Source organism: Paracoccidioides brasiliensis, assembly GCF_000150735.1.
Source record: "Paracoccidioides brasiliensis Pb18 unplaced genomic scaffold supercont2.4, whole genome shotgun sequence".
Lineage (NCBI taxonomy): Eukaryota > Fungi > Ascomycota > Eurotiomycetes > Onygenales > Ajellomycetaceae > Paracoccidioides > Paracoccidioides brasiliensis.
The window spans coordinates 637,405-660,572 of NW_011371361.1; the positions used below are offsets into that span (position 1 = coordinate 637,405).

General features: G+C 47.1%; 11 protein-coding genes across 11 annotated transcripts; 5 read left to right on the forward strand and 6 right to left on the reverse strand.

Annotated features, from left to right (window-relative positions):
• Window positions 1-272: 272 nt before the first annotated feature.
• On the reverse strand, window positions 273-1,353 carry PADG_03704 (uncharacterized protein; the record flags this gene model as incomplete). Its single annotated transcript, XM_010760847.1, has 3 exons — window positions 273-581; window positions 664-1,194; window positions 1,324-1,353. The coding sequence occupies 3 exons, from the start codon at window positions 1,351-1,353 to the stop codon at window positions 273-275; spliced, it is 870 nt and encodes a 289-aa protein (XP_010759149.1).
• Window positions 1,354-1,762: 409 nt separating this feature from the next.
• PADG_03705 (uncharacterized protein) lies at window positions 1,763-5,472 on the forward strand (the record flags this gene model as incomplete). Its single annotated transcript, XM_010761264.1, has 5 exons — window positions 1,763-2,397; window positions 2,421-3,303; window positions 3,356-4,609; window positions 4,734-4,754; window positions 4,804-5,472. 5 exons carry the CDS (start codon window positions 1,763-1,765, stop codon window positions 5,470-5,472), a joined length of 3,462 nt encoding a protein of 1,153 aa, XP_010759566.1.
• Window positions 5,473-5,571: 99 nt separating this feature from the next.
• On the forward strand, window positions 5,572-5,763 carry PADG_11648 (uncharacterized protein; the record flags this gene model as incomplete). The annotated part of the gene is made up of 1 exon (XM_010761577.1): window positions 5,572-5,763. One exon carries the CDS (start codon window positions 5,572-5,574, stop codon window positions 5,761-5,763), a length of 192 nt encoding a protein of 63 aa, XP_010759879.1.
• A 452-nt stretch (window positions 5,764-6,215) lies between these two features.
• On the reverse strand, window positions 6,216-7,873 carry PADG_03706 (uncharacterized protein; the record flags this gene model as incomplete). Its single annotated transcript, XM_010761265.1, has 3 exons — window positions 6,216-7,031; window positions 7,106-7,269; window positions 7,336-7,873. 3 exons carry the CDS (start codon window positions 7,871-7,873, stop codon window positions 6,216-6,218), a joined length of 1,518 nt encoding a protein of 505 aa, XP_010759567.1.
• A 429-nt stretch (window positions 7,874-8,302) lies between these two features.
• Window positions 8,303-9,868, forward strand: PADG_03707 (inositol phosphosphingolipid phospholipase; the record flags this gene model as incomplete). Its single annotated transcript, XM_010761266.1, has 1 exon — window positions 8,303-9,868. One exon carries the CDS (start codon window positions 8,303-8,305, stop codon window positions 9,866-9,868), a length of 1,566 nt encoding a protein of 521 aa, XP_010759568.1.
• A 568-nt stretch (window positions 9,869-10,436) lies between these two features.
• Window positions 10,437-11,487, reverse strand: PADG_03708 (thiazole biosynthetic enzyme, mitochondrial; the record flags this gene model as incomplete). Its single annotated transcript, XM_010761267.1, has 2 exons — window positions 10,437-11,098; window positions 11,151-11,487. The coding sequence occupies 2 exons, from the start codon at window positions 11,485-11,487 to the stop codon at window positions 10,437-10,439; spliced, it is 999 nt and encodes a 332-aa protein (XP_010759569.1).
• Window positions 11,488-13,591: 2,104 nt separating this feature from the next.
• PADG_03709 (uncharacterized protein) lies at window positions 13,592-14,746 on the forward strand (the record flags this gene model as incomplete). Its single annotated transcript, XM_010761268.1, has 1 exon — window positions 13,592-14,746. One exon carries the CDS (start codon window positions 13,592-13,594, stop codon window positions 14,744-14,746), a length of 1,155 nt encoding a protein of 384 aa, XP_010759570.1.
• Window positions 14,747-15,463: 717 nt separating this feature from the next.
• On the reverse strand, window positions 15,464-17,321 carry PADG_03710 (uncharacterized protein; the record flags this gene model as incomplete). The annotated part of the gene is made up of 2 exons (XM_010761269.1): window positions 15,464-17,165; window positions 17,263-17,321. The coding sequence occupies 2 exons, from the start codon at window positions 17,319-17,321 to the stop codon at window positions 15,464-15,466; spliced, it is 1,761 nt and encodes a 586-aa protein (XP_010759571.1).
• A 605-nt stretch (window positions 17,322-17,926) lies between these two features.
• On the reverse strand, window positions 17,927-18,213 carry PADG_03711 (uncharacterized protein; the record flags this gene model as incomplete). The annotated part of the gene is made up of 2 exons (XM_010760848.1): window positions 17,927-18,044; window positions 18,107-18,213. 2 exons carry the CDS (start codon window positions 18,211-18,213, stop codon window positions 17,927-17,929), a joined length of 225 nt encoding a protein of 74 aa, XP_010759150.1.
• Window positions 18,214-18,563: 350 nt separating this feature from the next.
• On the forward strand, window positions 18,564-18,912 carry PADG_11649 (uncharacterized protein; the record flags this gene model as incomplete). The annotated part of the gene is made up of 2 exons (XM_010761578.1): window positions 18,564-18,569; window positions 18,631-18,912. The coding sequence occupies 2 exons, from the start codon at window positions 18,564-18,566 to the stop codon at window positions 18,910-18,912; spliced, it is 288 nt and encodes a 95-aa protein (XP_010759880.1).
• A 3,129-nt stretch (window positions 18,913-22,041) lies between these two features.
• PADG_03713 (uncharacterized protein) lies at window positions 22,042-22,866 on the reverse strand (the record flags this gene model as incomplete). The annotated part of the gene is made up of 1 exon (XM_010760849.1): window positions 22,042-22,866. The coding sequence occupies one exon, from the start codon at window positions 22,864-22,866 to the stop codon at window positions 22,042-22,044; it is 825 nt and encodes a 274-aa protein (XP_010759151.1).
• Window positions 22,867-23,168: the final 302 nt, after the last annotated feature.

Sequence of the window (23,168 nt, forward strand, 5' to 3'; positions counted from 1 at the left end):
AAACGGAAACGGAGACAGTTCAAACGGAGTGAAACCGAAACAAAAGGCTGTTGCGAGAAGTCTATATCCACGTGCTGCTATGCAATCGGCGTAGTCTATTCTTTCCTAAACCTTAAACTGAGCACCGCGGGTTTTTGTAGATCCAATCAAATACACTGAGAAGCGCCCAGGTATGGATCACAGCGCTTAGCACCACGAAAAAGTGAAAAAATCTGGTGTGATGCTCCCCAGATATCGAACTTCTCAGGAATCCAGGACTCGGGGAAATGGGTCTACGTTTGGCTGCGATTAGCTCGGTTCGAAATCGCCTTCCTTTCGGCCGCACCGATGCGTGCAACCGGCTCACTCACCGCATAGAAGATCACCCTGGTAATGAGTGCCAGACCCTCGACTAGGTAGTAGCCCAAGCCCGCCTGCTGGTTCAACTGTGCAAATGGATAAATGAAGGCAGCATGGATGATGGGCAACAATCCCGAGAGGCCTGTCGCAACAAACGTGGAGAGCCGAAACAACCTCCATCGACTGCTCTGGAATTGGGGACTAACTAGGATAATGCTGGACAGGAGCCCCAATGCACCAGTCTACGAACGGGGGATCCCATCATCCTTGTTAATCGAGGTGTTGACTGAAGCTTGAGAAAGAAACGGAGGGAAGACAACCTACCATAGTCCAATAAAGCTTCTGTAGGCAGGGCTCGCAGTAGAATGTGACATAGATTCCTGAAACGAAAGACCCAACAGTCTGGAGAATGATGGCAACATAATCCAAACGGGCCCAGAGACCTGAACAAGGCTCCGAATGGCATAGAAGGGTGTGATAGGTGGATGAGATCCCGAAGCAAACGACCGAGCTAGTCAAGTAGACGTGTAATGCCAGTTGGTCCACCATGGATGCAGTTGGGTAGCGGTCGCAGAAGTACAGGTGGAGGAGGCCATTGCTGGCGAGGGCGATTCCGGCCGGTATCAGATGAGAACAAATGTTGACAGTCTCATTATGGATAAATCGCAAGCTATTGACGCACAGCCTGACCGACCCGTTGACAGGGCGATAGCCAGTACGGATGAAGGAGTTATGGGCATACCATGATGGTACCTCACTTGCCACTAGCAGGCGATATTTGGTCTTTGGTTGTTTGACGGCTGAGCCCTTAGCGGGGTTACTCCAGCTCCCGTCGCTCCGGGTGGGTGCCAGGCGCTGATATAAAGCCACTAGTCAGAGAAAATGAGTCTGGAATCTTGGTGTGGTCTCTTTAGAGGGCGGGGGATGAAGAAAGAAATATATATATATATATATATATATATATCCGGAGCTGATAGAATGTACGTTTCGCGCATACCAGGATGTGATCAACATGCAGTAGCTGATGTGACAGAGCCTTAGTCTTGCATGAGAGAGGGCAAAATCATTGGCTACCGCTTTGTAACTTTCGCAGCCTCTCGACTCTAAGTTCCCCATCCCGCGCCTCTCCCGTGAGCCAGGACTTGTGCGAACAGATAATAGTTAACGCTGAGAGCCAGCCTTTTTCCCTTCAAAAACTAAAAATAGTTTAATTAAACCCTACCTCCGAGACGCCAAGCACCGTTAGGTTAGGTGCTGATCCTGAGGGGCTTCCTCCAATACTATAACCCCGATGTGACGCTCATCTCCCTCTTCTCTCCTGCTCTTCCCTGACTCAACACAAAAAATGCTCTTGTCGCGCAGATTTCCCCACTCATGCCCCGTCCATCAGTGACTCGACATTATACGCGCGACGTCTTCAGAAATGGTTTCTCGGGATGAATATACGGTTGGATGGATTTGCGCTCTTCCCTTGGAGATGGCGGCGGCGAAGGCCATGCTTGACCACATTCACGCCGACTTACCAGCTGATCCGAACGATACCAACGCCTATGTTTTAGGAAGTCTCAATGGTCGTAATATCGTAGTCGCGTGCCTGCCCTTCGGCGTGTATGGAACCACTTCGGCTGCGACCGTTGCTATTCAGATGCTCGCAAGCTTCAAGTCTGTCCGGTTCAGCTTGATGGTCGGCATCGGGGGAGGAGTACCGAGCACGAAGGAAGATATTCGGCTTGGTGATATTGTTGTGAGCAGGCCGACGGCGGCCCGGCCGGGCATTATTCAGTACGATTTTGGGAAGAAATGCGCAGAAGACCAGTTTACCAGTACGGGGGTGTTGAATAAACCGTCAACCTTACTCCTCACGGCCGCAGGCAAGGTCGAGACGAATAATATTCTCGGCGAAAGTCAAATACCCCGTTACATTTCCAAGATTGTGCAAAAGGACTCCCTCATTTTTGCCCATCCAGGCCCGGAACAAGACGTCCTCTTTGAGTCGAACTATGACCACATCACACCAAGTCTGGAGATAGCGCGTGCAATCACTGCGACCCCAATAGAGTGAGACACCGGCCTCCGCGAAGGACCCAGAACCCCAAAGTCCATTATGGCCTGGTTGCGTCCGGCAACCAGGTGATGCGGCATGGCGCGACACGGGACAAGTTGGCGCGCGAGTATGGGATCCTTTGTTTCGAGATGGAGGCGGCCGGCTTGATGGACATCGCCCAATGCCTGGTTATCCGGGGAATCTGTGATTATGCAGATTCGCACAAGAATAAGCGCTGGCAGGGGTACGCCGCCGCTGCCGCCGCTGCCTATGCGAAAGAGATCCTGTCGTTGATCCCCACAGTCCCAAAGCCAGTTCATTTGGCATCCATCACAGATTCGGTGGTTGCTCCTGTTCTCGATGCTTTGCTCTTGACTAGACCCGAGGTTGATCGAAGTTCTCTGATCGCATTGAAAGGACGGAGGGTGGGCGGCACCTGCGAATGGCTCATACGGCATCCTAGTTTTCAAGAGTGGCTGGAAGGTGCCGATCCATCTCTACTCTGGATCTCAGGGGGCCCTGGAAAAGGGAAAACTATGTTGGCCATTTACATCACCGAGGAGTTGCAGCCAGTGGTGGACTCTGCCCAAGGAGTTCTCCTCTATTACTTCTGCAGTAACCGCGACAAGAACCGGAACACAGCAGTGACCATTATGAGAGGCGTAATACACCAATGGCTCAGCTTCCATCCCCACCTGGCGCAACATATTCAGAACTACTTCGATGGGTCTGAAACGACAAAATATACGATTTCTAGCTTTATCTGCCTGTGGAAGCTTTTCCTGATCCTGCTTCGTCAGAGCAGCTCTTGTCAGGTGATGTGTGTGCTGGATGGCCTGGATGAGTGCGAAGAGGAAACCCTGAGGCAGCTCCTCGATGTCCTGGGAGAATATTTCTTGGAATCTGAAGAGAAACCAAGGGTATGTCTGAAGATCATCCTGCTCTCCCGCCCCCCAACCAGGACTTTTAGAGAGCAAACTCCGTCGATTCCGTCGGATCAAACTCGATGACTCGGATATGGAAGTTCAGAGAGATGTCGAGAAATACATCTCGACCAAAGTTGCTGAACTGGCATCCGAGCAAATCCTTTCAGAGGATAGGCTCCTGCAGGTTCGGCAGGCCTTGATGGCCAGCGCCGAGGGAACCTTCTTATGGGTCGGGTTTGTTGCGGATGAGCTCAAGGGGAGGAGTTGGCTCAAAATCAATGACATTCTTCGTGGTGTGCCCAAGGGCCTTGGTGGAATCTATCGGCGGTTGCTTCGACAAGTCGAAGACAAAGAAAAACTGGTCCCCATTCTCCAATGGGTTGTTCTCGCCGCCCGACCCATGACAGTGGACGAACTGGCAGTGGCCGTGGAGATCAAGGGGTCTGATGCCCTGACACCAGCAGAAATCCTAAAGGATCAGCTTTCATCCTGTGGGATGTTGATAAAAATCGATGGAGATGTGGTCAATCTTGTCCATGAGTCGGCGAGGGAGTTCTTTCAGAGTGACCAGGCCAATATAGAAGAGATTAACATTTTCCACATGAACCACACCACCTACCGGACTCTCATGCGGACCTGCCTGGCACTCATCGAAGGGAGTTACAAATCTCCCGGCAGTATCAGCAGCGCGTCCCTCCATAATACCCTCTTAACGTATGCCAGCTTATATTGGCCAGAGCATTTCCGACACGCGTTCGACACGGTCGAGGCCCAGACTGAATTTTCACGTCAGTTTTTCCAAGCCGAGTCTCCAGTCCGGGAGGATTGGTGGCAATTCTATTGGGATCGGGAGCAATACGGCGGAGCTCCTCCGTCGTTCACGCTGTTGCACCTGGCTGCGTACTTTGGCAATCTGTCCTGGGCCAAGATGTTACTCGAGCATTATGCCTCCAATGGCATTCCCTTCCGCCGTCACACCTCACGAAAGGATAGTTATGGCCGGACTCCCCTGTTCTGGGCCGCCACCAGGGGCCACCGAGACGTGGTGGAGTTGTTGCTCGATCACGGTGCCAATATCAATTCTAAGGATCGGTACAAATTGACCGCACTCCATATAGTAGTCACTGGAGAGCACAAGGAGGTTGTGTCCCTGCTGCTGGATCGGTCCGCCCGGATTGAGGTTAAAGCCAGCTACGGCGACACGCCCTTGATTCGAGCCATCCAGGCCAATTCTAAAGATATTGTTAAGCTGCTGCTTGAACATGGAGCCCGGGTGGATGGGCTACCCACTCCCCCGGGAGTCACTCCCTAAGAGGACCTATGGATCCACTGGAAGAGCGCTCGAAACAGCTTCTGGAGCTTCAAGACCAACTTTTTGCTGCGCGATACGAGAATCAATCGAGACTAGTTGACCTCACACTCAGGACCCTAACCTTTTCCCTCCAGTTCCGACCTTTCTTTAAATTGGTTGCGTTGTACGTGAAACACTGGTAGATTGGCCGCTGGGAGGTGTTGCAGGACCTAGTCAAGAATAATGAGACGGTCAGATTGCGAAACTGGGCGCAGTCATTCATCGGGTTTGGCAACCAGCTGATTGACGATGGGAACCCCAGAAAGTTGGAGGCCATGACGGGACTCTCAGTCCGGGTGTTTAAAGTGGTCTCCACTGCAGATCTGGAAGCCCTATTGGTAATTGGTGTCCTGGTGGGCTCTAGCATCATGCTGACAGCGTCTAAACATCGATGGAGAGAAGGGGTGGACATTTCAGCAAGGACATTTGCGCAGTTCGCCTCTCTCGCCTATCGCAGAGGCGCCGGGGAGTCATTGGACTATGGAGTTCGTGAGTTCCTGATCGATTTTGATGCCTCCATTCGAAGTGGTAGGAGGGAAGACACGGTGAACCGGGTGGTAGCCCTTTTCTGCACGCACTTTGCCATCTTTGCCAGCAGGGATCCACGACCGATCGAGTATTTTTCAACGGTCATCACGGAATATTTTGAACGCTATATCGGTGGCAGCTATGAGGAACAGCTGTTCAATGATGCCAGCGAAGCATGTGCCAATGAGCTGGGTGCCATCAGCGAATGTCAGGATGCCCGCAGATTGCTTCTCGTCCTCTCTGCTATCCTGCATATTGCTCAGCACTCAAGAGGGAAAGGATAGGACCGGTTCCTCAACATGCCTCCCGCAGCATGTCTAATACTCTGTCAGAACAACCCCAGCGCCCACCGATGATTGATCGGCAGGGGAATCCCAGAAACAATGAGTGTCTTGATATCCCGGCAACAACAGGGAGCGGCTCAAAAGAGGGCCTTTAAAGCTCTTGTGGAATGCCTGATTATTGGAAAACAGTATGGGCTATCGCCGCCTATGTGGGTGTTGGAAACAGTGAAACGAAATCTTGGCCCAATTGACGGCGTGGATGGAATGCTAGATCAAATTCTTAGTACATGATTTCACGTACATGCTTTCCTTGTTTTGCACAGCTCTTTACTTGTATAGTTACATAATGATATCCTTAATGTTATTTCTTTTCATTATTCTGATAGGCTGAAGTTCCCACAGTGCTCTGATTGTGAATTAACACAGAGTGAACACTTTGCTGAAGAGATAACGAGAGAATGCTTCCAAGGTTGATAGGCGCAGGACAGTGGGTGATGTGAAGCATGTACATAGAGTATGAAGTACATGGACGTGCCCTTCCAAGGTTTCGCCTGTCCTGGAGTTCAACCTCGTTTGGTCAACATTTAGTGGGCTAGGGTCGAAGGTACCTATGTGAATACATATGACTCCACGATAGTCAAATGATCGACTTGCGGCGCGCAACAAATTATCGTTAATCCTCTGGCTAGCAGCATGCTAGGCAGATCAGAATCGTATCCGGGATTATAAAAACGGCAAAATATTCATGGTCCCATTGAGGCGTCGCCGTCAACATCCACTCCTACATCGCCAAAATCCACGGTATTTTGAGCATTATATTCCGGAACCAACGGTTCGTCTTCGAGCGACTCATCCCTTGTCTCTGCCTGCTCCTCTAGCTTTGAAGGAGATCGATCTTCTTCCCAGACTCGTATCGTCCGATCCAAACCGCAGCTTACCATTAGCCTATTTTCCCCGGAGCAGTGCGTGTCGACATCCAAGACAACGTCAGAGTGGCCCTCCAACTTCTGCAACACCTTCTTACTAACCACATCCCAGCAAAGAACTGCCCCATCTTCACTCCCGCTCGCTGCAAAAGCTGAAACTCCGCCCCCGGGTGCACCATATACCCCAAAGGCACCCGAAAGACTGTATTTTTTATTTTTATGTCCCTGATAGGTCTTGATACAACGGCCTTCGACATAATCCCATAACCGAACGCAGTCGTCGTGTGTCCATGCTAGCACATACTTGCCATTTGGTGAAAATTTCACTGCTGAGACAGGGGGATTGTCCTCATGCACAAGTGTCCGCAGACATTGTCCAGTGGCGGTGTCCCATATACGAATAAGGCCATCACTGGCACATGAAACAACGAGAGTGCCATCGCGAACAACATCAACACCGGCAACGGGGTCCGAGTGGGCAGGGAGTGAGCGCATCACTCGTGCGGATCGGACGTCCCATAAATACACAGCTTCATCATATGAGCCACTGACGAGCATATTTCCTTTCGGGGAGAAGGCAACGGAGTATATGTAGTTGTGGTGGCCGAGGAATGGGTTAGGGTGGGGTTTCCCCTGTGCATTGCGGTATGATAGTATTAACAGTGGTGGGCCCTTGTTGAGAGTATGGAATTTGGAAGGAAACTTACCGTTGGGACATGCCACAGTCTAATGGACTTGTCATCAGATCCTGAGGCTATTATAGCTCCATCCGGGTTCCATGATATTGTAGAAATACCGGCCAAATGCCCTTCGAATGTGTGAATAAGCCGTCCGGTGGCTGTATCCCATATTTTTATCGTAGCATCTGCAGCTGTTCCAAAGCGTTAGACACAAGGGTATGACTGTTGAAGGAAAGTGAAACCAAACCAATTCTTACAGCAACTAGCAATCATAGACCCATCTGGAGAGAACTTAACGGCCGACACCCCCAGTTGATGCCCTTGTAGAATAAACTTTTCTTTATAGTATAATCGTTCAGGTTTGGGTGGAGGCTCCTGCGAAAGTGGAGTTGGCGTTTGTGATGACGGCCGTCCATCTACGCATTCCCGAGTTTCACGCTCAAACATAGCTCCCTCTGATTCATCTCCACGAAGGCTTTCTTGTTGAGTGTTTTCTCGTGACGATGGCATACTATTTATCCCGGACCTTCTCCGTTGCCAGTATGAACTGGCATCTTCCGCCAGCTCATCTGGACTGCCTGACTGACTGCGGCTGCCACTGAGACTGACAGAATCCCCTTGTTGATGTTCTAAGGGAGATCTGTAAACGTCGGGAGTGTGACCGCCCCAGTTTTCTCTTCTACGTTCGACATCGGAATTACCCGCGAGTTCGTCGGACGAGGCGGTGTCTGATCGCGGGGTGTAGCTGTTGTCTAAACGTCGTTTCTTCGAGGAGGGTTGGATCTCATCTGCCATGGCAAGAATAGGCCTCGAATGACCCGTCAATCCTCCTCAGATGGCCCAGCAGGTGCGGGCTACAACGAGAGTTGAATAAATTTCGAAAAAAATGCCCCTTTTAGTACTGAGTAGAGTGACGATAACCAAAAGTGTCTTCAAAATATACGCCATTCTGCCACCAATCAACCGCTCCCAGAGTGGAAGGCGGTGTGAACAGCCAATTAAGTGTCGTAAACTCCCCAACTCTTGTGATGACAATGTCGAACTACACGACAATCTCACACCTGAAGTCAGAGTGAAAGACACAACAGCGCAGTAGATTAAAGAGAACATTTCGTTTTGTTTGTTTGCGAACGCTAAGCTCTGTGTTCACCTGCCGTCTATCTTCTGCCTTTCACTCCCCCCCCCCCCTGTAGATTTCGCTCTTTAGGCGACAGCATTCCGGCGATGCTCTCCCGGAACAGCGACGAGCTTCCCGAGAAAATCAGTATCCTCACCCTTAACTGCTGGGGTCTCAAATTTCTTTCAAAATACCGCCGTGAGCGCCTTCTAGAAATAGGGAAGCGAATCGCTGGTTCCAATAATCCTCCGCACATCGTTGGCCTGCAAGAATGCTGGACTCAAGAGGACTACAACAACATCCGGAGGGAAACTCAAGAAATCCTCCCCTATGGGAAGTTTTATTATAGCGGGATATTTGGTGGAGGACTGGCTATCCTCTCCAAATGGCCTATTGAAGAAAGCACAATGTTCGCCTACCCGTTGAATGGACGCCCAACAGCCTTCTTTCGTGGGGATTGGTTTGTCGGAAAAGGGGTCGCATGCGCAAGGATCCGTATTGGGCCCGCATCTACTGACATTGCGGATGTTTTCTGTACGCATCTTCATGCTCCGTATGAAAGGGAACCTCATGACTCGTATATATGTCACCGCACCGCTCAAGCGTGGGAAATCGTGAAACTGATGCGGGCGGCTGCTGAAAAGGGCCATCTGGTTATTGGTTTGGGAGATTTCAATATGCTACCGCAATCTCTTGCACATCGGCTCATCACTTCCCATGCACCCGTAAAGGATGTGTGGAGCCATCTCCACCCAGACTCATCTATCGGAGCGGCGATTGACGCCGCTGAAATGGCACGGAAAAAGCCAATACCGTCAGCCGATTTCAACGTACTCGAAAACGGCGCTACATGCGATGGCATCTTCAATACCTGGCGCTGGAATAAAACACAGCAGAATAGACTCAAACGTGAAGGAAATATAGTCGTCGATGGCGAACTCCCTGACCCTCTTGCAAAACGTCTAGACTACATATATGTCGGGGACGGTGCCTTCGGCCAATTTTCCTCCCCCAAGAAATGGACCATTTCTTCCGCAAGGGTAGGCATGATGGAACGACATCCAACCCTCCATTGTTCATTGAGCGACCACTTCTCCGTCGAAGCTACGATAGTACTAGATACATCAAAGGACTCCGACGCTGAAGACGAACAGAACTCGTTCCTCCCCATTCAGAAGCATATTGAATCCATCCGTTCCCTACGTTCCATATCGCCCATGGGTTCAACCACCCTTGTAACAGCTACGAATGCCACCTCTCCTACGAATACTGAGATAGCAAGCCAACAACAGCAAATTGCACTTGCGGAAGATATGTACGACCAAGTTTTACAGATGATTTCCACCTACGCTGCACGAGAGCGCTTCCAACGACGTGCCCGTCTCGGTCACTTTGCTGCCTCTCTCGTCGTGTCCACCTCCTGCTTTGTCGGTGTATGGTGGTCTCCTCGAGCCTTTGTCTCTTTCATTCTCTGCCTTGTCAGCTCGCTTAGCCTCGTAGCGGGCACCATTGACGGGCTGATCGGAGGTTTGTTCGTGAGCAGTGAGTTGCGATCGCTAAAAGAGTTTGAGTGGGAGATCCGCAATGCAAGGAGGACCGTGTTGGGCTTAGGATTGGACATTGAAGAGGAGCATAGGTCACCGAGATCTGCGCCGCGGGGTTGGCATCGCTGAGCGCTCGATGGGGGTTGTGCATTCCTTTCTTTATTTCTTTTTAATTCGTTTTAGGCTTTACTTGTCTTAATACCTCACGATTTCTCATTTTTTTTTGTCATTCCCTTTCTTCACGTTTTTGCTTCCACTTTATTTTCACGTGTTGATATTTCCGTTTCGTGATGTATACATCGATTTCTGTGGAGCAGGCGTTAAAAGGTAAGGATGCTTTTCCATCGATGCTGGCGAACGGCAAAGGGGACGTTATTTCACGATGAAGTCCGCAGGACAAATCAAGTTTCTGCCCAGTTATCGTCGGATCAAGACAGTCAGGTGTGTGTATAGATAGTTCCATGCATATATTTTGTATGTACATATATGTACGTTAGATGTCCATCTTTCATAATTTTAGCAATGGCGGATACAATTTTCTGGCCTAGTTAACATTTTTATATGTATTCCCTGGAACAACTGTCCTCTGTGTTAAATGAATGTATGAGTGGAAGTGACAGCATAAGATAAATGCAAACGGCAAACAACAATTTTCGAACTGCCCGCTGCAATGATCTCAAATGACACCATATGCGAGCTACTCTGCACACTCCCTCTTCCTCTCCTCAAAAATCTCCAATGCAACCTCCGCAGCTCGCACCCCGCTAAGCATCATCGCCGAAAAAATAGGCCCCATCCGATGCCACCCGTCAATTTCACTCAGCTCCATACCCCCAATTATCAATCCCTTCACCACCTCCCGGGTATTTTTCACGATCGCCTCTTCAGCTGAATTCATATCAAGCCCACGCATGCCACCGAGTTTCTCAATCGCAGACATGGATACTAGACGCTTAGCGCAGAAGGCACCGAACGGTCCATCATGGCCGGTAGTACTAATGACCACCGGCGCGTTGATGGTGTTGGGGTCCATGCATGAATGGTCGTCATGGTGGAGAGTCACAAGTGTCCAGTTGGTCACAACGCCAGCAATGCGGAGTTTCTCCGGGTCGCCGGACAGTGGTGCTGGGCGGGTGACCAGGTCCTCAACGCAGGTGGCGTTAAACAGCTTGATGTTCGGGAATGAGAGGACTTTGGAGAGCAAGGTGGAGGTGAAGAGCGCGGCGTGCTCGATCACCACCAGGTTCGGGTTGGAGGGCTCTTGCTCATACGGAATTCCCAGGTCATCGAGGAAGCGATCCGCCGGTTTGCGGAGGACCATGGCAGAGAACAGCTGGCCACCGAGCCATGCACCACCACCTAGTGGTTGGTTAGTGGAGAGATCTTTTGGTAGCGGCAGTGAGTTACAAACCAGGGGAGACGGAAGCCTCGATAATGGCGATTTTCAAGTCAGGGCGAGCCTTGCCCAAGACATATGCGGTGCTAAGGCCGCAAGATCCTGCACCAACGATGACGATGTCGCTTTCAGCGTAAGTATCCAAGTCCTTGAAGTAGCGGCGCGTCATTGCGCGAGAGACTTGGCTCTCGCGGATAGGGCCGAACTTGAATTCGTCCCATTTCCCGGTAAATTCATCTAAGATAGTGCCGGTAGCTGTAGGACATCTATTGACCGTGAGCCCCTTGTTAATTTTGGCGATAGTAGTGGCTGAACGCGCCACTACATCGGATGTTGCAGCTGGAGGAGACATATTTTTAATGTAACTACATATCAGGTTAGTAGTTTGGTTCTTGGGCGGGAGGGACAGGAGTGGAGAAGAGGGAATGCATGATCCTTTCGCTGGTATTATCCAGATCAAGTTCCAACCGTATAATTTCAGAACAATCTCCCAGAGCCACTCCCGCAGAAACCCGCATCTCTCTCTCCACCCGCAGGTGGGTGAGAAGAGGTGTGGATGGGGGGTTGCAGGCGGAGACTGGGTAGGAGATTGAACACCGGTTCATGCGACGATGAGTTACTGTTTGGGGATACCTTGATCATTATTGGACATTGTTTCCAGCTTCAGGGAAGTCATGACTTCCATCTTATTTGAGAGATGTACCGGATGGTATCGGTCTGCGCGGAATTGATAACTGACGAGGGTTAGCAGCAGAACACAAGTTGGGGTTATTAATGAATGAGAATCTGACCAGAAAGAGGACAATCACGAATCGGTTTCGTGGCAATTGGATTGCGAACCAGTAATTGTAGCGACGCTGCTGTCCAGAGAGTAACAAGAATTGGACAAACTTTAGAATAGTCGTGGGATTGTGAGGGGGTTTTGCGGGGTTCGGGCACTTTATATAGGTTTTGCTCACCCCAACCAGACATTAATATTTAGTTAGTTATGTAACTAATCAGGGGGTTGGTCTTTTGCACGCCGGGATTTAACTTCACAGAATGCTCCTGGTTCTTGATATTGGGTATTATTATTATTATTTTGGTTATTATTATTCTGCAGTTAGAGATATGTAATGGCAGTCGATAATGACATCTACCCGATCTTTCAGATCAGGGATTAAATTTTAGAAAAAAGTGGAAAAAAAAGAAGAAATTAAAGAAAAGAAAATGCAAGAAAAAAATAGTTTAATATGATAGTTATAATAACATTGAAAGAATGTATGGTATTTGTATGTGCTGTCTCTCCCCTCAACTAAGTTTTATGAGAGGTTGAACCACATTTATATACTGGGAACCTGCATCACCCTATTCCTGATAAAATGGAAAAGAAAGAAGTAAAAAAGGAGAAGGTTTCATAAGTGACAGTTCATATAAGTGACTTTCATATCAGAACTGGTGCTTTCTGGAATAGCTTCATTGCTGAAGGCTGATATCTGACAATAACTTATTCTTGATAGATATGAACTTTTATTTTTCTTAGTTTTATTTGCGGCTTTAGAGCCATGAAACTTTTAACTCTTTTCCTAATGCAGTAGAGAAAAGTATATCTATTGATTCAAGTTTTATTTTGAGATCTACTCTTATTTTGTGGGTCTAACCTCGAGTCCACCGGGAGGTTTGTTGTCTCTGTGGTGCGGTAGTTAACACAACATTGGAGTATTCACTTGTACTCAATTGCAGATCTAAGGTCCGAGGGCTCAGAGTCATTGTGAATCTCAGGACAAGTTGGCGATTGAAAGCTGAACATGGCCATATCAAACACTGCATGAATTGCAATGATCCTCTGTTTTCCGTGGTACTTCTACAATTGTCGTTCCTTCATCTACAATTCTTGAGTGGAAAGTATCTACCTGCTTGTTCAGAATTACTGATATCATCAAGGGCTGCCAAATTTCCATTCTCCTTCCGATGATTGTGAAGATGCCTTTCTCCGTACTTGAATTGCTCTAAAGCATGCTGTATTTCACATCCATTGATATACACTGACGTCGCAGCCCAAAACCCGTCTGTTGTGCTCTGTAATCGGAGACTGGATAAAAATCAGAGGCTAAACACACCTATGATTATACACTCATCTTCGAGATGTTTATGCTGTAGATCAGAGTTCAGGTCCTGTGCAGATTTACTCCTCTCTAGAGTGAATCTATCTCAAGCTAAATTTAAATAACACCTTTATCACCAAGGGCCAGTCTATAAATTAAGTAGTTAACTTACCCTTGATATCCCTGTTGCCTAGAACTTCTTTTTAAAATACGGAGGATATATAGTTATAACTCCACCCTTTTGAACTGCTTTCCGTTCTCGAGCCGGTGTCTTTGTCTCTCCTTTTCGTTTCCTTTCTACCAAATCACATACCATCATCCACAGGCCATCTTTGTTAAACATTTACGTTGAGGCTTTGCAGGCTTTTCACCATGGCTAGTCAACAGCCTTCTACTCTTCCCATTGATCGTGATACTCCTCCAGGAGCTGGTCAGATTGCTGCTAGTCCGCCAATTGATAGCTCTACCCCTCACCAGCTCACCGCAGAGTACAAAGCTGCCATCGCTTCTGACCCATCTCTGCGAGCCACTGCGCCAAAACCGGAATGGGAAGACTATGAAACTATCATAGCCCAGAACCCAGAATTAATGGCTCCAGTTGTGACAAATAAAGAAAAGCTGTACTACAAGTCCAAGGTTATATGGGAGTGTGGTCCCGAGATCATAACGAGCATCATCGAGAAAGAATCTGGTGACAGTGGTGAGCTTCCCACTTTTATCAATGAATGTCGGGGTTTGTGCTCGAAATGCCTTGATCCTACCAGCGATCCAGCGCTGAGAAGCGAGGCCGTAGTCGATGGAAAAGTGTTTTACATGTCGTCCAAGGATAGATGGGGGTGTGGTCATGACGGCAAACAGACTCGAACCGAGATCGAGGGTGCCCCTTTGGATATCCGCTTGGTCAAACCTTCTACCCTCATTAATGAAATGAAAGGTATCTGTCCCACATGCATGGGAGAATGGCACAAGCTCGAACCCGCGGACGGTGATAATGTAGCCGCGCTAAACGTTCCATCCTGTGTCCCAGGGGGCAATTCTAACACTCTTCCTAAGTACGACGAAGTCCTGGAAAGCAAAGACCAAATGGACAAGAATGATGCAGCCGAAGATTATCTGCCTACCCAGCTCGGCCTTTTGGATTTAGACGATGGTCCAACCAAGGGCAAAGGGGTGGCACATGCCGCGACAACTGGTAAACCTCTGCATACTGACTCTGCTGCCACCGGCTTGACTCCTGCCGCACAGAAATTCCAAATGGAAGCCAAGAATACCGAAAACGAAGTAAATGCATGGGGGACCCATGCTGATGGTGGTGAGTATCGCCGATATCTCGACAATAGGAGCTACGAAGATGATGGACACGAGAAGGATGATGCCGATAAAGAGGGCTATTATGGTAGGGGCGGCCGTTATTGCCGTTACAACACTGATGATGGGGAGAGCTTTGGGGCAGCGCCAAAGGTTGAAATTGAAATCGACCCGAATGCCGACATGACCGTTGAGGTGGAGATCAATTCTCATGGTTAACTAATACTATACAAATGGTCCAACTGAATACGCGTGTCTAGAGCCAAGACACAGTGACCACTCCTGGCGGCGTCACACAAGGGCAAATCTCGATGCCGGATCTGTGAAAAAAAAAAAAAAAAAAAAAAAAAGCTCTGAGTAGTACCCTATGGTTCTGGCTTGGATATCTTGTGCCTTATGAAGAACCGTTTCTCTTCATGAGTTGTTTTTCATTCCCTTTTGGTGGTTCACGGTTCTCTTTTTCCGCTCTTAGACATTGACTTGTCGATGTCTGTTAAGTTTCGTTGCCTTTCTCAATTTGAATGTTTCTAGTTATCAATGAGGGTGTTACTTTCTTTTCTTCCTTGCTCCCGTCTGCTTGGGAAGGTTTTTTTTCTTGTTTTGTCCTCTGTTGATAAAATCAGATACTTCTGTTTAACTAATTAGTGGCACTGAATGCCCATTTATTATCGATGCACCCTTTATTGTTTCAACGTTTTTACAGCAGACTTATATTCTCCGGGCTCGCTCTCGCTCTCGATCAAAAAAGAAAATTGAAAATGGAAATAAAAAAAAAACTGCTTAATTGAATCCGAAAGCAAAGGAATATTTATCTTGGAAGTCTCGAGATATTTATAAAATGGAAATGCGTACCAGCAGCGCCCCAGCAAACAGGTAAAAATTAGTCTTGGTCCCAAGATACATTACGTCCACTGCATATCGCAGTGGAGCACAATTTTACAATCCTTCCACAATCTCAACACCAATCTTAATACCCCAGGATTCACGCCCTTCCTCTTCCACAAGCCAATGCTTCTTTTTCCCAATCTTCTCAATTCGCTTCACACACTCCTTCAGAAACTCCATATCCGCAAACGAACCCTCAATATCCCCATTACAGCCGTCACCGCCATTATTCCTCTTTGGAATCTTGACGGTCAATTCTAACCCAGGAAGTTTACCCTTCCTCCCTAAACCGGTCTTCACACAACGCACTTCAAAATCGATCCGTGGACGCCGTCCTGGGATGGTGCCAGCGGGATATATATTTCCAACAAATGCAGCCAGGCGTCCGACATACCGGCACCACCAGGCTTCTTGAATGGAAACGATGCGGCGCAGACGGTGAAGGAAGGATTTGTGTTGCTCTGAGAGATCACCGGCGCAACTGTCATATAGGACGAGGGCGAGAGCAGCACGATTGACATGAGATAAACCGTGCGTAGCGCAGAGGATTCCCGTTGACGTGGAATGTAACGCTGCGGCGGAGCGGGATTCTTTGGTCGAAGAGGAGTGGGAGTACATCATATTTGCAATGGCGGAGAGGAACTCGGCATTGAAGAGTGGGGGAGGGGTGAATTTTGCAGGTGTTGAGCTTGATGAGGGGTCAGGTAGAGCGCGGGAGAGAAGGTTGCTAATTAACGGTGCCGATTCTTTACTATAAGGTAGCGTCGCAACGACGAGTGGATTCTGAAGACGGATTGCAAGGGGCAGCTTGTCGAATAGGAATCCTTCGCGCACGCCTCCCTGACAGAATCGGACGTCTTTGATCTTCGGGAGAGCGTGGGCGAGGGCGTTAATGAGGAATGCGACGGCGGGGGCTTGTGCTCTTCGTCTGTCAGAGACATGGAATATGTGTGCTATCTCTTCAGCAGCTGCAAGCGCCTCAATTGCATCGGTGTTCTGGAATGACGGGAAGGTCACCTTAAAGCCGTTGATTATTGAGATCGGGTACGGGTGTATTTCTGACTGGCTCATGAGAAGATAGCCCCAACCCCTGAATCCACCTCCGCTAAGGTACAGGTCCAAACCGCCGTTTTTCTCTGCATCGTCCTTCATTTCCTGCGGGACCTCGAGAGCCTTGTATGCTTGCCGGAAACTGGTCGTTATCTCCTCAGCCAGCCTTTTCACTGCCTCATCTCCCTCTCTTTTGGCCTCTTCCAGCTTCTTAGTCAGCGCTGCTGCGCCATATGGAAAGCTGAAACGGTGTTTCGATTGCCCTCTGGGGGACATCCAGGTGATCTGAACGCTACCCCCTCCCAGATCCATCACTACGCCCTCCACAATACCCAGGCTGCTTGCGATGCCTAAAGCTCCGATCCTACCCTCTTCTTCTCGCGAAAGCATCTGGATCTCCCAGCCTGTAGCTCTAGTCACTGCATTCCTAAACTCCTCGGAGTTTGGTGCAGTTCGAGTGGCCTCCGTGGCCAGAACATAAATGTTTGAGCTGGGGACTCCAAAATCGATGCATGTTTGCTTAAACCGTAACAAAGATAATATAACATCGCTCTGAACCTTCTCTGGGATGGGGAGTTTCTCTGCGCTGCCTTTCTCGTGTTGAGCATCATACAAAGAGATGCCCGCTCGATCCTGGAAGAGCGTTGGGATTATCCTGGCAGTTGGCGGAGAAAGATCAGATATTGAGAACCGGATACCATTACTAAATAAAACCACTGGTTAGCTTTTTGACGGATAAAATGCTTTGTTACGGCCATGTGTTTTGTTTGTGCCATAAACAAGAGAAGTGAAATATTTACCTTCCCATATCCACAACGCCATGGAGGTTGCAGTTCACGCCTTGCTTTATGACCTGCATATCTGCTGCTAATCCTGCCGCGGAAGCTAGGTTTCACGGAAGTCATCCACTCTCTATCAGGGATCAATTGCGGTTGGTTGTCTTTATGAAGAACGGTCAGCACAGAACGAACTTCCCAACAATTTTTTTTTTGTCAGTTTGTCATCAGCCTCCAATACCCATGGATGCCAGGGTTCTGACGACTGGAAATTGTGCACAGGGCGGTTTGTCAAGTGTGGGGGGGGTTTCCCTTGACATAATTCACAGATAACTCGCAACAGCGGATCTGCAGAATGATGACGAATATCGCGTTCTATCTTTATTTAACTAATTGGTGATCCTCCCGTCTGGGGCGGCCAACGCTATACACGGGCTAGCTATATCACGTGCAGCGGACGGAAGTCCAACAACCAATCAAAGGAATCATGAAAAGTTGCGGAATCCCCAAAAGACCCGCTAAGGTAAGCCAACCGGCATTTAGCTCCCGGCCCATCGTTGCCTCTTGAGGTTATTACAAATTCGAAGGAGGGTTGATTCCAAAGCAAGGATGAGCACCGAATTCTGCTTGATTGGTTGTTGGCTTCTTGTTGTGACGAGGAGCGAAAAGAAGAGAGAAAGCAGAGGTCCTACCGGCATAACATTTCGCCGTTGCATCCCAGCTTCGACGGGATCCCTAAGAGCTCATTTGTATGGAACAACCCGCGAGTAGATTCTCCCGTTGTTGAGCTGTTTGATCTTTGGTAGCTAGTGAATGTTTAAACAGAGAATTTTAATATCATTGGACTTTCAAAATCCCAGGCTCAAACCTAATCGCAACAGTATTTTGTGCTTCTGCTGAACATTGTTTGCCATCATTCGAATCCTCCTTGAGGGTAACTCGCTTTGGGCCTGTCGCCCACATCTGATTTGCCATGTTTTGCTGCCTTACCAAGAGACACCTGATAACTAACAAATCTTAATGAGATAGAGACATGTGATTGTTTTCTTTCTTCAGCGGACATCAAGTGTGTTGTTTTTGCGAGGAGCCCCGCCCACCTTTCTTTCCCCTTGACGTCGCAGAACTTTTTCTCTCTCACTGCCTCTCTGCTCCTTTTCTACTCGCAAAAATCACAACTCAACTAAAGGGTTATTACGAAGCCTAGATTTTCCATCTCACCGAAGAGGGTGTTACGCTCTGCATTTACTTCGCGCTTCGCTTCGGACTCTTTTTCACATTGTAGCGAGGTGTTCACAAGCCAGAAGTCCTCAAACCCTTTTCTAACCATGGCGGTAAGTAGAGAATTTGGTGTATTCTGTTCCGACTCTGGCTAAATATATACTGTTTTCACAGAGAGGTGACAATGCGCTCGCGGGGCGAGAAGAAAAAGACATCCCATGCCACTTTTTCCAACCGACCGATACCTATAGGAAAATATATTTCAAGGGATATTATCTCTCTATCTCCAATCCGAAAACGGGGGACAATCCGGTCCACCACGATGCAATGCTGCTAGGTCAGGAAGTTATAAAGGAGTATCAACCATTTGACGTTCCGCCTGGGTATTGCGTATACATCAGAGTAGCTAGCGTATACTTCGAGGTCCAGAACGACATTGTAACTTCCATTCCGTAGATGCTGTGGAGGGAGAGACGGTATACATCCTCACTGGCATATGAGATCGTGAGGGAGATATGCTGAGTGTCATGTATTGGGAACACCGTAGCTAAAACACTCTGTCTTCTCTAGACCTGGGCGCCTTTCCTGTATCCAAGGTTTGCTATTCTGGACTGCTGTTTTTAAGGGCTCGGGTAGCCCTGTGATGCTACTCGCTGGTGTTTGTATCTATGTACCCCTCTCAGCTGTCTGTCAGTAAGCGTTGATGTGTATGTGTTCGTGAAGTTGTGGTTGGTTTCCCGCCGCTAAATGGTCTACCACGTTCAGAGTGCGAGCTGTACCCATTACGATCGCATGTTTGATATGATGAATGGAGAGCTGATGCAATAAACCCCATATCTCACAGCCTTGAAGGTTGATCTACATCAAGGTAAGTGTTGCTAACAGGAAAGGGTGGTTGTCACAGACTCATTCCGGAATTACATGGGCTGTAGTCGACCCCTATTGTGCATCATTAGCATCAGGTAGCATCCGATGGAAATGTCACTGCCCACATTGTTGTGTGGTCATCACCAAGTGAAACTGTGTGTGTGTGTGTCAGTTATGAAATCGAACGTGCCGTCTGGTATTGCCCCAGATGTCTTCCAACTCAACGGCGGAAGAACCATTGCCCACATAAGAATAACATGAGGGTGCTGGGAACGGAACACGTCACATCTTGTCCAATTGTGTTTCTTTCTTGAATTGGCCTGCTCAGAGTTCCAAATCCGAGTCCTAGGGACTGTTGTAGATAAGCGCAAGGTTTCTCCCGAGATTCGTCAAAATAGATGAGGTTGATTGATTATTTTGTATGCTTCTCGAATTTGATTTGCGATGGCAATGTCCTAACCCCTGATGGGTTAACTAGCTCTGCAATGATAGCTGCCTGGGCTGAATCAATTCTTCTGCTCAGTTTCCGAAACTCATCCTGCTGGTCCCTTGTTGGTCGAATCTTCCTCCCTGTAAGCTTCAACACCATCGATTCCGTCTCGGGCTGCTAGCGCCTCGAATTGTGAGAGAATTAAACCTGCAGACATGATGAACCATAGATCAACAAATACAAAGATTTGATAGAGTTCTATATGGGAGATGTGTTCTATATATATCTCTGTTTGTCTGTGTGTCATTTGAGTGATTTTTATTTGAAGCCCTGCCTGCATGCTCGTCCGAACCAGGGTAGAGCAAACCTGGGGTGATCTGGTGACTTATTTCAATGTCTAGGATAAGAACGATGTCATGATATTAGTTGGTGTGACCCAACATCTAGAAGACTGGTCGCGTCGGTTTGCTAAAGAAATGAAATTTAGGAGAGGCCAACAATTTTTCATGTCAAACCCAGCAGTCATAGAGAGATATTTTCTGGATGAAGCTCATGAGGATGATATGAAATGAACACCAAATACATTGTCCAATGAAGCACTGAATGCAAAGACATCGGGCACCGGGTCCGAAGTTCAATGCACCCCATTTCGAGATTGAATTGGAAATAATGCATGTGTAGGAACCGGAAAGTTGATGTTCACGGTAATAGACTCAATCCGCTGATGCTTTTCGAGTTGAGCACCAAATGTTGAAGGAGTTTGAGAATTTAAAGCAGATAATACTGGAGAAAAAAAGTTACCGCCATCGTCATTTTGAGCAGGTTTAGGCTGCGAAGTTGTCTTGTCCTGGCCAGCAATAGCTAGATTATGGGATCCGGCAATTGAAGAAAAATGAGGATAACAGAAAGTGGGCCGAAGAATCTCAAAGGTACAACACACATTTTGATGGCACCTGGTATTCTTTTATTTTTCAGTTTTTAATTGAATTGGCCTAGAGCCTTTAATCGTCTGCTGTAACTAGCCTGTAGATCAAGGAAGATCCTGGTTAATGTGACTGACCACCCAATGATTTTTGCCACTCAATGATTTTGTAAATTCCATCTGATTCCTCAACTTCAAACCTTAACATCAAGATCAACAAAGCTGCAATTCAACTTATAATTGAAGAAGTTTGCAAGAATTTCCAAATTATAAGCAAACTGCTTTGAAATATAAATCAGTCTAACTACATTAGAAGTATAAAGATGAGTAAATCTATAGATCTAAAGCAATATCAAAATAATATAAAAAATTAATTAACTTAACAAGAAGAAATATTTATTCAATATATAAATCATCTAATAAATTACAGTATTATTTTTACATTTTAAATAATATGAAATTTAGTGACTAAATTCACTAAAAAAAATATATCGAAAAGTATTAAATAAACTAATTTTATTAGTATTATAAAAATAATTTGAAAAATTCTGATATTAAACAAATTATTTATATTAATAAGAAGTTTTTTCTTGAAAATAAACTCTTGCAACTTAGTAGCATAACTCTTTCATTTTAGATAAAGTTATAGTAATGAAAGTAAGACAAGTCTCTTAAGCCATTTGACAAATAAATCTGAGCAACCTCTGTTCTTTTCACTTAGTAAGATTGCAGTGATTTTGAAGTATAAGACTAAGCTAGAGAGTGAAAAAACTGCAAAGACTATGAAAAAGAAAGCATTTCAGCGACAATGAGCTATTTAGCCAGATCAAATGACTATTGAGAATGTTGAGCATAAAGCAACATATGAAGCAGTCTGAAAGATCACTCAGAAGACTGCAGAGATTTAAAAGTATGAAGTAACTGAATCTACAAAGCAGAAGAGCACAAAGCAAATACAGTCAAATCCGAACACACAGGGCCTATACAGACTGCTGCCTCATTAGGAAATCCACCAAATTCAGTATTAGAACCATTAGTTATCCAGCACTTCTTTACCTCCCTTTCTTATGAAAAGCAAAGTCAGCTGTTCCAGCTGTGCTGTTAAGTCAAACACTCATTTACTTTCTTAACCATACTAATTTATATGTAATCTAGAATACACTTATTTAATATTTAATAGCTAGTAGTAATTCAATTTGTGGTTATTTCAAATTTCGCGATTCAGCAGAGCCGTAGGGCAGTAGGTAGCGACATCGTTGGGTGACGGAAATCGTTGGGTGGTTATTTAACTATTAGTTAGTTATATGAGGGTGTATTATTGGGCATCCACATCATTTAGCTTAACATTCCCTCATCCCAACAATCTTTAATCAAGATCAAATTTATAAGTAGCGGTTGTTTCCGCAAACGGATCTACGGTCGAATCCTCATGCCATGTATATTCAAGGGTTACCGCCGTCTTAACGGCCAAATCTCTTCCGTAAATAGCCTGCACGAACGCCAGCATCGCATCAATCCCTGCACTAATTCCTGATGACGTCCAAATATTACCATCCACAACCCATCGCGCTTTACGCACCCACTTCACTGTCGGGTTCTCCTTTGCCACAAAGTTGAACATCACTTTGTTTGTTGTAGCATTCTTGCCATCCAGGACACCCGACTGCGCAGCCAGATATGCTCCAGTGCAAACAGTAAGTAAATAGCGAACGTGGGAATATGTATCCGCAATGAATTTAATAGTGGCTGCACTTGTCTCTTTGCACCGCGTGCCAAATCCACCGGGGACAAGGAGCACTTCGATATTCTCTGGAGGAGCGTCATACGTGTGGGTTGGGACGATAGACTGATGTGAAGTGGAATTCTGGGGGTTTGTGTTTAGGACTGGAGACTTCGTGCTGACTGGGTCCAGTGTCGGACCGATAATGGATAGCTTTATATGTTTGTCCAGAGATATGACGTTTAGGATGTCGAGCGGACCGAAAGCATCCAGGGCTTGGAAGCCTGGGAAGAGTAGAATAGCATAGTGAACGGGAGCTGAATTGATGGATGTGTTAGTCGCATCTCCGTAGAGACTGACAACAGGCACGCGATCGGCACGAGCATGGCCGTGGCAATTTGTAGCAAAAGAAATGTTGTTCAGCTCATTTGGGAATTTCGCTTTCTTCATACCTGGCTCATCCACTGTCATGGCGATGATGACTACCCAAAAAATCGATATTAATATAAAATCCAGCACTTTCAAAACAAAAGTTGAAGCCCAAGGTTGATGTTCCTGCCAACTGCCTGTCGAAACTTAAACAATGAGAATAACTGAACTAACAAGGATTCCTCTTATTTTGCTGGCAGAAACGGCTAATAACGAACAGTTGTCTGTCTAGAAAGAGAGCCAGCAATTGAAAAGTGGTGGGAAGCTTTGATAAACTCACGGAGAAATAAATTGAGCAAGCGATGCTGCCTCCTAACTTTCAGCAAAAGTTAATAAATTCGAAG